This window comes from Populus nigra, chromosome 19 (genome assembly GCF_951802175.1).
Source record: "Populus nigra chromosome 19, ddPopNigr1.1, whole genome shotgun sequence".
NCBI lineage: Eukaryota > Viridiplantae > Streptophyta > Magnoliopsida > Malpighiales > Salicaceae > Populus > Populus nigra.
Window position 1 is genome coordinate 4,254,584 of NC_084870.1, and position 14,123 is coordinate 4,268,706.

The following is a 14,123-nucleotide window of genomic DNA, read 5'->3' on the forward strand; positions in this document are numbered from 1 at the left end:
TAGCGGTTCAAAGTGCTTTTCGCTTAGAAATGAATCAAAATATTTTTTTTAAATTTTTAAAATCAGCACATCAAAATAATTTAAAAATAAAATTTTTTTAAACAAAATAAAATTTGACAGAATACAATTTTCATCGTGTTTTTAAACATAACCTTGTTATAATCCCAGCTAGATTTAAATTGATTTGGTTGTGTAACCTACGTAATGATGCAGGTGTAACTAAAAAAAAAAAAATCAAGCATAAAAGACAAGATATTGTTTAAAATAAAATTAACACACAAATCCTAAAATCTTATTTTATTTTTATCTCTCCAAGGTTTGCAAGCATTTATATAAGCTGAAACCAATCTTACAGGTAAGAAAAACTAAAATCTTAAAATAAAAAAAAATTATTAAAAATGATGATATTTAAAATAATCAATAAAATTGATAAAATAGAATAAAAAATAATCTTCAAAGCTTAAGATGAGAAAATCCACGTAGCGATTAGACCAACAATGCAATCTCCATAGGACTAGGTCTTAAAAATATCATGTAAAAAGCTTATTATAATGATAGGATAAAATATTATAATTTCTTTTAATTATTATGTTGATTTGATGTGATTAGATCTTATCTTGGATAAATAATATTTTATTGATTTATAAAACTGTATATTAAAACTTTTTATATAGTTTGTATATGACGTGTTCCAATTTAACTGCAACAAGAATCCCCAATTTCTGCTAACCGAATATATCAATTAAATTGGGTTATAAAACCTAACGTGATCAAATGGGTTTCATGGATCAAAATCTTCATCACTTTAATTAATTCGAGTATCGAATTTTCCGAGTCTTTTCAGATGAACATACTAATGTCTTGTCGTGTTTTACGACTGTAATTTGCCGACCCAAAAAACAATAACAATGATTAAAAAAAAAAAAAGATAAAAATAATCGCGCTGACTGATGCTGTTTGTAGAAAAAAACATTGGAGTTTGGACTAAATGAAAGGTCAGTCTCAGCCATCTTCTCGTCATCATCTCCATCTTCTCATTCTCTGTCTCTCGTTCCACTTTCGGGAAAAACACCAGAAAACCCATTTCTACGAGGTATCAACGTATTTTTGTCTATGTGTTTTAACGAGAAAACACAAGAAAACCCATCTCTATCATTGCTGTTTTTTCTTGTCTTCTCTCTATATGCTTTAACGAGAGTGTTTAATTTCTTAGTGCCCCTTTACGTAGGCATATCTTATTTTAACTTCAACTTTGTCTCTTGAATTATCAGCTAAGCTATGATGAGGCGCTATGCTTCAAAGTTTATTAATTGGCACTTGGGTTTGAAGAATTTCAGTTTCTCCATGGTATCAATTCTATTCTCTCTCTCTCTTTTTCTTTTATTTTTTCTCACCGTAATTTTTTCATTAAGATTCTGCACAATTGGATATACAAGTAGCAACGTATTTTTGTTTAATTTACATTTGTTTGGATGATTTTCAGTTTATCTGTGTTGAGTCCTGAGTATTGTACCCACTAGGATTGTATTTTCTCATTGGATGGGACTAATTGACACTTCGGAGCAATGCCCAAAAGTAGCTCCTTGCTGCAGCCTGCCTGTAGAGAACCATGTTAGATGAGTTGAAATTGTTTTTGTTTTATTTCATGCCACTTAGTGAAGCCCATTATTTTGTTTTTCAATTTTTTGATCATTCCGTTTGTTTGTTCTAGCAAAACATCTTCAATTGTCTGTCATCATGATTTAGACACGCCATTAATGCCAATCTCCTAATTTTGACATTCATAATGCACACGGAAAGTTCTAGCTAAACATCTTCAATTGTCTGTCATCATGATTTAGACACGCCATTAATGCCAATCTCCTAACTTTGACATTCATAATGCACACGGAAAGTTCATTGCCCTGTAACTATTAAGGGGAACAATAGTAACAAAGTGTTTTTATTTTTTTTTGTAGCAACCTTTTCATCTTAGTGTCCTCTTGAAAATTGTTAACCTTTGGAGATTTGGCTTTAGGATGGTCTTTTTTCATGTCAAGCTAGATAATACTTTAGTGGTACTGTTATCTGATCACTTTTTGTACTCATTAGGTTATTCCACAAGCCTTTTCGAAGTTGAATTATTTGATAAATGTCCAATACAAAGTTTTTTTCTTTCTAGTCTCACATAACTGGGTTTCTTCTTCTGCCTTAATTTTCATTTCAAGAGTTTAAATTGATCAATTATGTGCTTGTGTTGCACTTGGTTGTGTTTAGATTAGACAATGAGCATTCTTGATGCTTTTTAATTTTTTGATTGCTACTCCAGTTAATGTGCAAGTTTGAAATGGTGATGATGTTCAGAATTCGCTTGTAGGTTGGCTGTGAGGCTGAATCCTATTATGCATCCAGAAACAGCAAATGCCAAGGTTTTTTTAGCGGCCATCTTAATGGCTCCATGCCAAAGGCATATGCAACTTACTGTGCTAAGTTGCCAGAAGATCCACAGAGCACTAATCTCGCTTCTGACATGTTAATTGATTCATTTGGGAGGATGCACACTTACTTGAGGATCTCCTTGACAGAACGTTGCAATCTACGTTGTCAGTACTGTATGCCAGCTGAGGGCGTGGAGCTCACTCGTAGTCCTCAATTGCTCTCGCAGGATGAGATTGTTCATTTGGCAAATCTCTTTGTGAGCTCTGGAGTAGATAAAATTCGTTTGACTGGTGGCGAGCCAACCATTAGAAAAGATATTGAAGACATATGCTTACAGCTGTCTAACTTGAAAGGACTAAAGACCTTGGCCATGACAACCAATGGAATCACTCTTGCGAGAAAACTTCCAAAGCTGAAAGAATGTGGACTTACTTCTCTAAATATCAGCTTAGACACATTAGTCCCGGCAAAATTTGAATTTTTGACTAGGCGGAAAGGGCATGAAAGAGTTATGGATTCAATTAATGCTGCTATTGACTGTGGGTACAATCCAGTAAAAGTATGTGCGCTCTCTGCAATTATGTTCATCCTTGCTTTCTCTCTCAATTATGCTCTTTCTATATTTGATCCACTAACCAGTGATATGCTGGTGCAATGATAGGTTCACTATTAGCTTCATATTTATTTATTTACTAATTTTAGGGCTTTCACTGGCTCTAAACTAAAAATTGTTTTCTTTTCCCCTCTTTGTTATTTTCAATTAGGTGAACTGTGTGGTGATGCGCGGGTTTAATGATGATGAGATTTGTGATTTTGTGGAGTTGACACATAACAAACCAATTAATGTTCGGTTCATTGAGTTCATGCCTTTTGATGGAAATGTTTGGAATGTCAAGAAACTAGTTCCTTACTCGGAAATGCTGGATAGAGTGGTAAGGTAGAACTCTGACAGGTCTGTGAGGAAATTTTTTAGCGTCCCCTTATGGATTCTTTTGGTAACTTCTTTTAATTGAACAGGGAAAACAGTTTCCTAGCCTAAAGAGGCTGCAGGATCACCCTGCTGATACGGCCAAGAACTTCAGGATAGATGGGCATCTTGGTATGGTTTCTTTTATCACCTCAATGACTGAGCATTTCTGTGCTGGTTGCAATAGATTGCGACTTTTAGCTGATGGAAACTTTAAAGTATGCCTCTTTGGTCCTTCAGAGGTGACCATCTCATTCCCTGCTATAGTGATTATTGATCAACTTCTATTCAAGTTATAGAACCTGATCATATAGTTTCTATTACTTCATCTTCCTCTCTGTGTGGCGTTTAGTACGTTTGCCTAAGCTGGTTAACTTTTCAGTATGGTTCTGCTTGATTTCTTTATTTTCCTTATGCATTGTTTGGCATAAAAACTGATTCACATGCTCACTGAATTTGGAATGCATAACGCAAATTTATGATCAGAATATCTATTAGTTTGACTTGCCAGTACCAGATAGAAAGAATATAAGCTTCCTTTTCTCGTAGTTTCCACATTTAGCTCAGTATGTGGGATTTTTATTTTCAAGTTTAGCCAATTAGGTAGAGTATAATTTAGCTTTTGGGGTTTTCTACAGATACCATCTCTGTTTCCACTAAAATACGGTATGCCATGTTTCATCAGAGCCTATTTCACAGGTCATTTTTAATCTTGTTTTGTCTTAACCAGAATCTTCCAAATTCTTTGTGGTGTTGCAGATTATTCCAAATGAACTTGCTTTAGATTTAAGTCTTGACCGCTGCTATCTAAAGTTGAAAATTTTATATTTCTTTTTCCTCCTTCAGCTACCTCAGATCCATCACAGCATTCTCTTTTAGATGAGGTTATACTCGCATCTGGTTTACTTGTAATGACCATACAGTCTGTGTGTCATACAGAGGCACATTTAGCTACTGTACTCTAGTACACAATATTTTCTTCAATTTGACTAATGTGGTGCCAATTGAGTTGGAGTGCTTGGAACGTTCTTTGTATTAAGGATCTTCTCCTTTTCTTTTATTCTGGTACCCATTAAAAAGAAAAATTTAGCTCATCTATCCCACTTGCTTGTTCAGCATCCTCTTTCTTCTATTGAGGTTGTTGCTACTATTACATTGAATTCAGTTCATCCTAAAATTATTTGACTATTTTATTCTAGAAAGTCTCAATTGAATGATATAAAAGCAGGCAAAACAGTTTGGCTAGAGAGCATTTTGTATGAGATTGGAACTGTGCTATAAAACTAAATAGTAAAAAAAAAAAGGAAAAGGAAAAGGAAAAACCTGGAAGATGTAAACTCCATCTATGAAATCTTGCATCCTTGAGGTTCATACAAACTTTGAAAGGAAATATGCTCTGAATCTCATGCAAAGTTCTAGAGGGTTCAAAAATTAGTCAAAACCTAAGACCTGAGTATTACCCAAGGCAAGATGGAATCCTTTCAAACAACATTTGACATGCATGCTCTATACATGATCAAACTAAGATTTTGATAGTGAATGTGATATCTTGCAGTGCTTCACTCTCTCTCTCCGAGTTATTTTTTGTACTTTATCTGGGCCTGTAGTATTGGCTGAAAGTACCTGGGAATGTCCCATGTATTGTTTGATGGCACTTTTTGGTTCCAAATCCTTTAGCCATGTCCTGTCTAGTACATATTACAATATTTTGTTATGATTCCTTATATTGCTTTGTCTTTGCAGGTTAGCCTAAGAGATCCCCTTCGTGAAGGTGCTGAAGAACATGAGCTGAGGGAAATAATTGGGGCAGCGGTATGCAATTTATAGTCTTGTCAGCTTTCTGTAGCAGTCAGAGAGGCACAATTGTCAAAACTCCAGTTTCTTATTGATGTTATAATAAAATAAATAGATAGCGTAGATCATCATTGGGAAGAAAATTCCTTGCACTATTCTAAGTTGTGGTTGCAGTTGCTTCCCTGGTCCCAGGGTCATGCCATTTTGGGCATTGTATTTGGACCTTGTGCACATGAATTTTTATCGAATTTTAGCAACTTGTCTTTTATGTACAAATTTTAAAGAATATCACTGGAAATAGAAAAACTAATACTTTAAATAAATGCATGCCTTAATTCTAATGAAAAAATTGTGTCTTTCTTCATTAGAGATTAAAATTTTACCAATTTAGCCTAACTCATGTTTAAACTAAGAGATTCTAGAAATGTTTAGGTAAAAAATAAACATGATTTGTTCTCAAGCTTTTTCACTGTTTGTCTCATTGAGTTTTTCTTGTTTGCTTCAGGTCAAGAGGAAAAAAGCTTCACATGCTGGAATGTTTGACATTGCAAAAACAGCGAATAGACCAATGATACATATAGGCGGCTAAGGCTTGGTATGTCCAGTGACTCCTCTTCTGAGTGCTAATGTTGAATTTTCTTTTGTTCGTTCCTGTTTAGCATTCATTGAGATGGAATTCCTGCATTATTTAGTCAGCTCTGTCTAACTCCATTGTTCACAAATTTACTTGTTTTGTTTTAAAATCTTTGCTTCGCCAAATATAATTTTTCTTAAAGTCTCGATTCACCTCAAAAACTGACATATCTTATGGGTTTTAATTACTTGAAAGAATATTAGGTTTGGGTATAGCCTTGTGAGGGAGGTGAATAGGTGCTCTCACAAATGCAAATACTCACAACTCAAAAACTACTTACAGGTAAGATCCTATGCATGAGAGTGCAGTACAATCTTAATATAGTACAAGATTTGGTAGTTCTGGAAAAAACTAAGTACCTAGTCTGCTCTTGCAGCTTCGAATAGGATTTCACCATGACAGTGTTCTTTCAACTAGTTGGAAAACTTTTACGAAAATCTTAGCCAGCTCACTTGAGCTTTTGCAACTTCCCTTGGGTTTTTACCACCTTCAGAGTTGACAAGGTACTCTCACACTTATACAGCATGTGAATCTTACAAGCCCTAACTTAAATGCCCTCAATCCATCAAGACATTACCTGTCACCCAGTTCTCTTTCCGTTCAGACTCGTAGTAGAAGGGCTTTCTCTGGTTAGTTTAGTTACTCAAGGCAGTGAAACATATGTGCTTAAATGAGATTAAACATGTATCGTTTATGTTTCCATTTATCCTGTCTTTATGACATAGGACTGCTTTAGCTTATGAAGATGCTGCGAAAAGTATGACAACTGATTGCCCTTCTAAAAGTCCACCTTGAACACTCAATTTGAAGCTAAAATGGATTGTCAATTTTAAAAAACATTTGGAATTCCTTTCAGGTTTGATGAGGTGATGCAGTGCGGAAACAACTCTTTTCATTCTATCGTTCAGTTGATCTCACTGCATTGAGTTGAAAAAAACAGTGCTGATTACTTCTCATGTGCTATCACAAGCCCCAACCCGAAATCAATGGGCAAGGCGTGATAAGAATTCGGAAGTTATACCCTAGTGTTGTGACAAATATGTCTTTAAGTTCTTACCAGTCTTGTGCCTTTCATCATGATTAGCTTTACTTTAAATGAAGTGCAAGCTCTGATTCAGTGAGCAAGCCATGGATTATTTTACGTATACAGAGAACAATATAGATGCAATGTCATATTGGGACCACAATGTAACAAAAACAGAGAGACTTTGTTATTTAATCAAGCATGATATAAGCCATTGATTCTACTGCTTCCATTCGCAATTTCCAGGAATTGCATATTGAGATTGTTTGGCCAGTTTCTGTTTGCGCATTTGTAGCTAAACTCTCGCTTTCAATCAGTTCCAAGCAATTTGCATCTGTAACAATTGACCCTCCTCTTTCTGTAATGTGTGAAGGATAATAATATTGCATCCCGAAAGATAATTCATTGGAGTTTGTCAAATATTGCAGGGATTTTCCAACTTACATCTTCTCATCAAAAGTTCAAGTCAATGGACGGCATGAGATCATTGTTCTCAGCGTGGCTTGAACCAGTTTCCTTCTACTCTTCTTCTTTTCACATCGTTTCTTCTGTGCCATTTCTACACAAACAAGAAAGAGAAACAGTATAATGAGCTGATTGAGTCATGAGTTTCAAGGGGGAAGGTGGATGGGAACTCGCCCCACCTGAACCAGACTTTCTGGTCTTTGATTGTCTTCTCCACATGATATTTAATAACATTAAAAAAATAGTAATTTAAAGATTTCATAATAAATTAAAGGTTCAAGAGATATTGAGGCATGCATCGCACAATACTGATAGAAGTATATCCATCTAATCTTGCAATTTGTGGCGGTTAGGTATTATATGAGAGAAACGTCGAAGCTACCCAACCGGCTGCTGCTTTCGAGAAAGTTGACAAAGGCAGGTGTTGACTTTGTCTTTTGTCTAGAATTGGATCTTTCCAGGAAATGAGGGGATGAGAATTTTCAAGAGTATTTTTTTAATTAATAATATTTTAAAATAATATTTATTTTTTTATTTATTTATTTTTAATACTATCATATTAAAAATCATTAAAAAAAAAACATGTATTACAACTTCAATCCTTAAACCCTATTCTCTCAAGCTTTCTCCTAAAAAAACTGAACAAAATCTCTTTTTAATCAATAAAACACAATTCTCTGCTAATTTTTTTTATATGTTTTTTTTTTTAATTTTATTCTACCTTCCACATATCTATATCAATTTATTATTTATTTTTTTTCTTGTTTGATTTTTCGTGATGAGGCCTCTAGGAAGACTTTCTAGAGGGAAAACGCGGCAAAGAAAAATGTGTTGGAACTTGACAATATTGTCGACACAATTTCACAGGTTTCAAATCACTGGAAATTTAATGACTTTTATCAAATTAAAATCTAAACTAATAACCCCATTGGAAGTCAAGCTTGGAGTCTCGAGTTTAACAAATCAACCATCCAATACGGTTTTTACTACCATGATTTTATTGTCTTTTCATTCAGGCAACCTTAATTAAATGCTCAACATTGCACACACACATACACCAGAAACTTGACCTGACACGTCATGGGTTAGATTTTTTTTTTCTTAACAAAAGATTTTTATATAGATTTTCTTAACATGTTTTCGCAGTTAAAAAAATTCTAAGTAAAAATCAAAAAGTTTATGCATAATACATGTAATCAAATAAATTGAGAATCATGTGTGTTAATAAATGAAAAAAATAAAATAAGCAATAACTAAAAATAAAATTAGAAAAATCGAGAGAAAAATGTAGATTAAAATATTTAATCTCGCAAGATGAGATATTTACCCGGTTGTGTTTGCTAAATTTATTTATTAAAATATTTATTTATTCAATCAAATGATAATAAAAATAAACACATACTTTAAACTGATGCAAAGCTACATATATTAAAAATATTGTTTGAAAATAAAATGTGTTAATTTTAAAAAATAAAGTTCATCTATACAAAAGATATATATAACTGAATTAAAATAACCTCTTAAATTAAAGTGTAAATTGAAAAGCTTATGCATATATATAATCAAATAAATTGAAAAGTATGTATGGTAATAAACAGGAGAAAGGGTATTAACGATAACTAAAATTAAAATGAAAAAATAGAATATTTATCTAATTGTGTTTATTTAATTTTTATTCAATCAAATAATATTGAAAATAGACACATATTAAATTGATTAAAAAAATAAAAGAGAAAAACATATTATGCAAGGCTGCATATATCAGAAATATTATCTGAAAATAAATATTTTTTTATTTTAAAAATAAAGTTCTTATATACAAAAAAAATTACAAAAATATTGATGAATCATAATAATTTTTTCAAAGATTAAATATGGATAGCACCATAAAAAAACAATCTCTATAAAAAAAAGATTAAATAAGTAAAAAAAAACAAAATCATTGATGAGGGATATTAATTGAAGCATAAATTTTAAAATTACTTTTAAAAAAGATATATACAAAAGCGGGTGACACGTTACTCGCAAGGAAGACAGCATGTCACTTGCAAGCCTAGATTCTAGCCACCAATATGGTGGTCGAAAATTGAGGCAGTTTGTTTTTTGTCTATTTCAACTATTTCAACTCAAAAACACCTTACCAACACCCTTATAATACTTATAAACCATTCCATCAATTTCAAATACCTAAAAAAAGGTCCAAAATTCTAAAATCAAATCGGTTTAGTTTTGATTTTCTCAGCTTAGATCTATTTTTTATATAACTTCGATGCTTCAAGAAACTATCATGAAGTCCCTCTCATTTTAGAAAGCCTGCGGACACCAAGAAAACCCATTTTGGTGGCAAAAAATGGAACTAATGGTGAATTTGTCTTTCCTCGTCAAAAATCCAGCAACCCTATATCTCCTCTCTCTAATAAGAAACTGAAAAATAACACAAATGAGCTTGTGTATGGAAATTGATTTTGTGAAAAATTAAAGGGACTAAATGGTATATGTTTCATTATTTTTAAAGATCAAGGACTTAAGTGGATTTTTCATGCAATCTTCTACAAGCTAACAATGTTTGGCATCTATGTCAGTTCGGTTTTTTTTTTTTAATTTTATTCTTAACTAAACATTCAGAAGTAATTGACCTTCAATTAAAATTAAATTGTATAAAATAAAACCTTGAGGACCAAAATAAAATCTATAAAAATATATAATATTATCTATTATAATATTTTGTGATGGGGTGAATAGTGGTGGTTGCAAAATGTATTTCCCGAACTCAAGGCAAAAAAGAAGAAATTGGAGAATAATCTGCGGAAAAAATGAAAAGGAAAGCATGTAATTTCCAAGACCGGTTGCTCAGTACAATCATGACATTAAAAAGTCGGCAAAATATATGTACATTGAAATATTTACTTGGAGGAGATCAGGTCATAAAGTCAACAAAACAAAGGAAAGCCAAAAGAAGAAGAAGAAGAAAAAAACCCAAAACGAACCCAGTTCTAGAAGTCAATCCTCCATAGATTGAGAGATAAGAGACCTGTCTCACGAAGCAAATCAGTGGAAACAAAACCATGAAGAAACCATAAATTAACCATGTCCACGAAAGAAGATTGAGGAAGCTCATCTATCTCATGCATGCCTCATATGACAAAATCAATCAGCTGCACATCCAAATCTGCAAACCCATCAAACAAAGCTTACCCTTTATCTCAATTTGTCTTGTGAGAGAGTCATCGACTGACAGAATTGATAAAGAACCAAAAGCCAAACCCTGCCATGCCATGCCCTTCAAATTAAACAAATCCACCTTTTGCCAAGAAAGGTGTGTATATGTCTTCATAAACATCCATTTCATGAGAAGATTGTGAACTCGTTGTTGTCAAAGGAAAGTTGTCACTCAAATCATGTATAAAACCATTCAAATCTTCAAACCCATCAAGGAAATTACAGTTACTCGAAGAACACTCACCTCCCCACATTTTATTTGCTTCCACCTCCACCTTAAGTTTCTCTGCTCTAATCAAACTAGGCAACCCCAACTCTGGCAACTGAAGCATGCGTTTCTTGTTTGAATCACATATTGAGGAACCTGCCGTGTTCTTCTTTCCCTTGTCTGCAGTACTACTTCTACCTGCTTTCTTCTTGATCATGCCTTTACTTTCACAAGGTTGGCCAGTGAGTCTTTGAACAAGCTCTCTAAAATCTGCAACATCAGTCTTTATAATCTCTGGTGCAAATATGTGAATTACGCGAACTTTGGGCTTGATCAACTTTGATATTACATGTGAATCTCTGTGAATGCCTAGCTTAGAAGGAGGCGATGATTTAGGGTCATATGAGTGCGGCCTAACTGTACCTTCCATGGTTATATACAAGTGCTATATAGCAAGAAAGAAGGGTAGGAGAAGAAAGGAGAGAGCTTGAAGTATTTAGCTAGGTTGAGATGATATCAATCTGTCTATGTTTTGGGGCAAGGAATAAATGTAGGCATAAATAGAAGGGAAGTCGGGCAATTGACTTGATTAAAAAAGGGGTGTTTGATAATTAATTAATGATCATTAAGGCTGTCTTTTGGAAACTGGCTTTGGATACAAGGAGATCGATCGATCGATCATGCTATATAGAATTACAAGAGTCAATGAAACAAACCAACTGGCAAGTAGCTTCAATTTGCCTTTTCCTGCCTGAAGCCAATTAGCTGAAAAATACGTATATAGTATGTGTATATAAACCGTATAATATACATATCTCAATTCCCCTCTTATAACTGCCCAAGAAGTTTTGGAGGGTTTATTTATTTATTTGGTATGAAAGAAAAGGGACATGGTCAGCTCAATTTCATCATGAATTTTAATTAAATTTATAGCTTGTAGAGTTTATTTAGTCTTATATAAGTAACTTCTAATTAAATTCTAATATCTAGCAACAAGAACTCATATACAATTAGTAAAAATTATTTGGTAAACTTTCTATTACACTTTCTTAATTACATTCATTTTTTTTTTTGTAGTTTTATATAGTTTTGAGGTTTAATGAAGTTATAGAAAAACTTTACAGAAATAAACTTTTTTTAAAATTATAAGTTTTGGGTCTAGAATTTTACCTAATAAGTTTTTAATGGAGTAAAAAATATTCTAATAATTAAATTAATATTTGAGTTCTAGATACTCAAATGACAAACATAAAAATAAAAAAATTCAAAAAATATATTTTGTATATAGAGAAAAAATCTTGGCCCAGCTAAATTTGACAAGGAACCTGACCTAACTAAGTGTTGTGTGGCTTAGTTAGGCCTTGGCCAACTAAGCCGAAAACTTATATATATATTAATTCATTTAAAATGCATATGGGTTAAAAAATACCAAAACCATGATGAAATTAATTTTTTTAAAAAAAACAATTTTGGTATGGAAATATTAAAATTATTAAAAAATACTCAAAAAATCAAATTAATGCTTACTCACTTCAATATAAATTATTAAAAAACACTCAAAAAATCAAATTAATGCTTACTCACTTCAATATAATTTAAAAACATCTGCAGCATATATATCACCAATCAAACAAACAATTAAGGCACGAAATGTGGAAGGAAGGAGTTTAAACAAAATTAATAAATTACAATTAGTAACACTAATAAATATAAAAGAAAAAACTTGTCAAATTAGGGTAAGAGTACTACAAGCTAGTGAGGTGAGGATGAAGTAACCGTTTGATGGGTGCTGGTGGATGTGCACGTGAAGGTGGCAGCAGAGAGACATCACAATTGCAAGAGTTTGTGAACTGTACTGAAAATCAAATCAAATCAAATCAGAGACAGAGACACCCACAAGACTCGTTCATTGCTAAACCCGCATGCATGTTCATATATAGCTTAGCTTGCATGATCCTCCAGAGAAGAGATCATGGCTGACACAAAGATTTTGTCACAGAAAACCCATGTTTCTTTTCTTACCTTTCCTCACTGTCTCTCTTCTATCCCTTCTGCTATGGATTGGATTTCCTTCAGGCATATGCTTGCACTTGTTGCTCCACGATAGTTCCTTTTGGAATAAGAAAACACATGACATTTATTAATTCCAACAACGATATCTTGTATGTACCTCTAGGTATTTTGAGGATTGATCCACGGATTTCTTCCAACAAAAATAGGTTATACGTGCCTCTATGTATGTATTTTTAGGGCTTGATCCCCGGATTTATTTTTATATTAAAAAGGCTCATTGATATATATATATATATAGAAGGTAAAAAAGCCTATCAGCTACCTTTCATGTTGTACTAAATTATTAAATTAAAATTCATATTTTAAGTGATCAAGCATAATAATTATGGATATGAATATATGTAAAATATACGAGGCCTAATTAAGGCCTCTATTTGGTTGTATTATACCAGGGGGGAGGAGTACATATATATCAGCAGTGAATTTCCTCCACCCACTGGATATCTTGTTAGAGTGATTTTCCAAATTTTAAGAAATTTGACTTAATTTACAAGTTTAAGTTTACGAGAAACCACACGTTAAGGTCAAGTAGTCCAGATAAATTAATAGACTTTCGCTGCCTTTGTATGAGTGTGATCATTTGAGTAATTAAAAAAAATTATTTAATTATTTGAAAGAGGTGTAATTCAATGTATGTTGATGGAAAATGTTGTTGTTCGAACAGTTTCCTTCACTTCAATAGCCAATGAACGCGATTAATTCTAATCAAGCATTAATTTTCTAATGGTTGTAGCCCGCCCATGAAAAAATGGATGAACGTAGAAAAATCAAGTATGGCCCAATTTGTTAAATCTTTTTCTGTTTTATATGATCGCCATTTCAGCAAAGCTTCAATATTTTAATTAATATAAAAACTATGTAGTCTTAATTAATGCCTTGATCATGTTCTTATTGAGAAATTAACCAAGGGCCAGAACTAGTTAGCAAGATTGGCAAAATTAAGACACACGTTTTGGACTTCTAAATTATTTGACCCTCAAGCAAGCAACTTGTGAATTGTGACTCCTAATTAATGGAGAATATGGTGCACGATTTGATTAAATTATATGGTTCTATATCTTATTATGGTGTTTTGAAGTTAAATTAAATTAAATTATGCTTGAAGTGATAAGTTCAAAAAACCGACACAATTTTATTTTTTTTATTTATCGAACCCACAAGTACGAAGATCACATATAAGTTTGTCTTTTTAGTTCAACAACCCCAAGAGATTGGCTTTAGACTTTTCAAAAAGGAGTTTGACTTTACAAGTTGGAGTTTTTATATATACTTCTAAAAAGTCCTGGAAAATTAATATCAATTTCTAGATTTTCTCAAATTT

The 14,123-nt window shown here is 32.7% G+C and overlaps 1 protein-coding gene and 1 long non-coding RNA gene across 10 annotated transcripts; one reads left to right on the forward strand and one right to left on the reverse strand.

The window, feature by feature from the left end:
* The first annotated feature begins 941 nt into the window (after positions 1–941).
* LOC133680419 (GTP 3',8-cyclase, mitochondrial) lies at positions 942–7,586 on the forward strand. 9 transcript variants are annotated; one of them, XR_009836311.1, is made up of 9 exons: positions 942–1,093; positions 1,272–1,347; positions 2,357–2,977; positions 3,183–3,350; positions 3,436–3,627; positions 5,129–5,197; positions 5,685–5,774; positions 6,009–6,095; positions 6,670–7,060. XR_009836311.1 is itself a non-coding variant. In XM_062103358.1 (8 exons), the coding sequence occupies exons 2-7, from the start codon at positions 1,279–1,281 to the stop codon at positions 5,766–5,768; spliced, it is 1,203 nt and encodes a 400-aa protein (XP_061959342.1). In that variant the 5' UTR covers positions 942–1,093; positions 1,272–1,278; the 3' UTR covers positions 5,769–5,774; positions 7,266–7,586. The 9 variants fall into 9 exon arrangements, 3 of the variants coding, with proteins under 3 accessions (XP_061959342.1, XP_061959344.1, XP_061959341.1); XR_009836313.1 differs by having other exon boundaries at positions 6,017–6,095; XR_009836312.1 differs by lacking the exon at positions 6,670–7,060 and adding an exon at positions 6,190–6,652.
* Positions 7,003–8,424, reverse strand: LOC133680420 (uncharacterized). Its single transcript, XR_009836317.1, has 2 exons — positions 7,482–8,424; positions 7,003–7,396 (listed from the first exon to the last, which is right to left on the reverse strand). It is a non-coding gene; the product is annotated as an uncharacterized LOC133680420 (long non-coding RNA).
* Between the last annotated feature and the right edge of the window lie 5,699 nt (positions 8,425–14,123).

Coding starts and splice junctions, on each gene's coding strand:
- LOC133680419 (XM_062103358.1), top strand. CDS start 1,279: ATGATGAGGCGCTATGCTTCAAAGTTTATTAATTGGCACTTGGGTTTG. Junction 1,348..2,356: donor AGAATTTCAGTTTCTCCATG/GTATCAATTCTA, acceptor ATTCGCTTGTAG/GTTGGCTGTGAGGCTGAATC. Junction 2,978..3,182: donor GTGGGTACAATCCAGTAAAA/GTATGTGCGCTC, acceptor ATTTTCAATTAG/GTGAACTGTGTGGTGATGCG.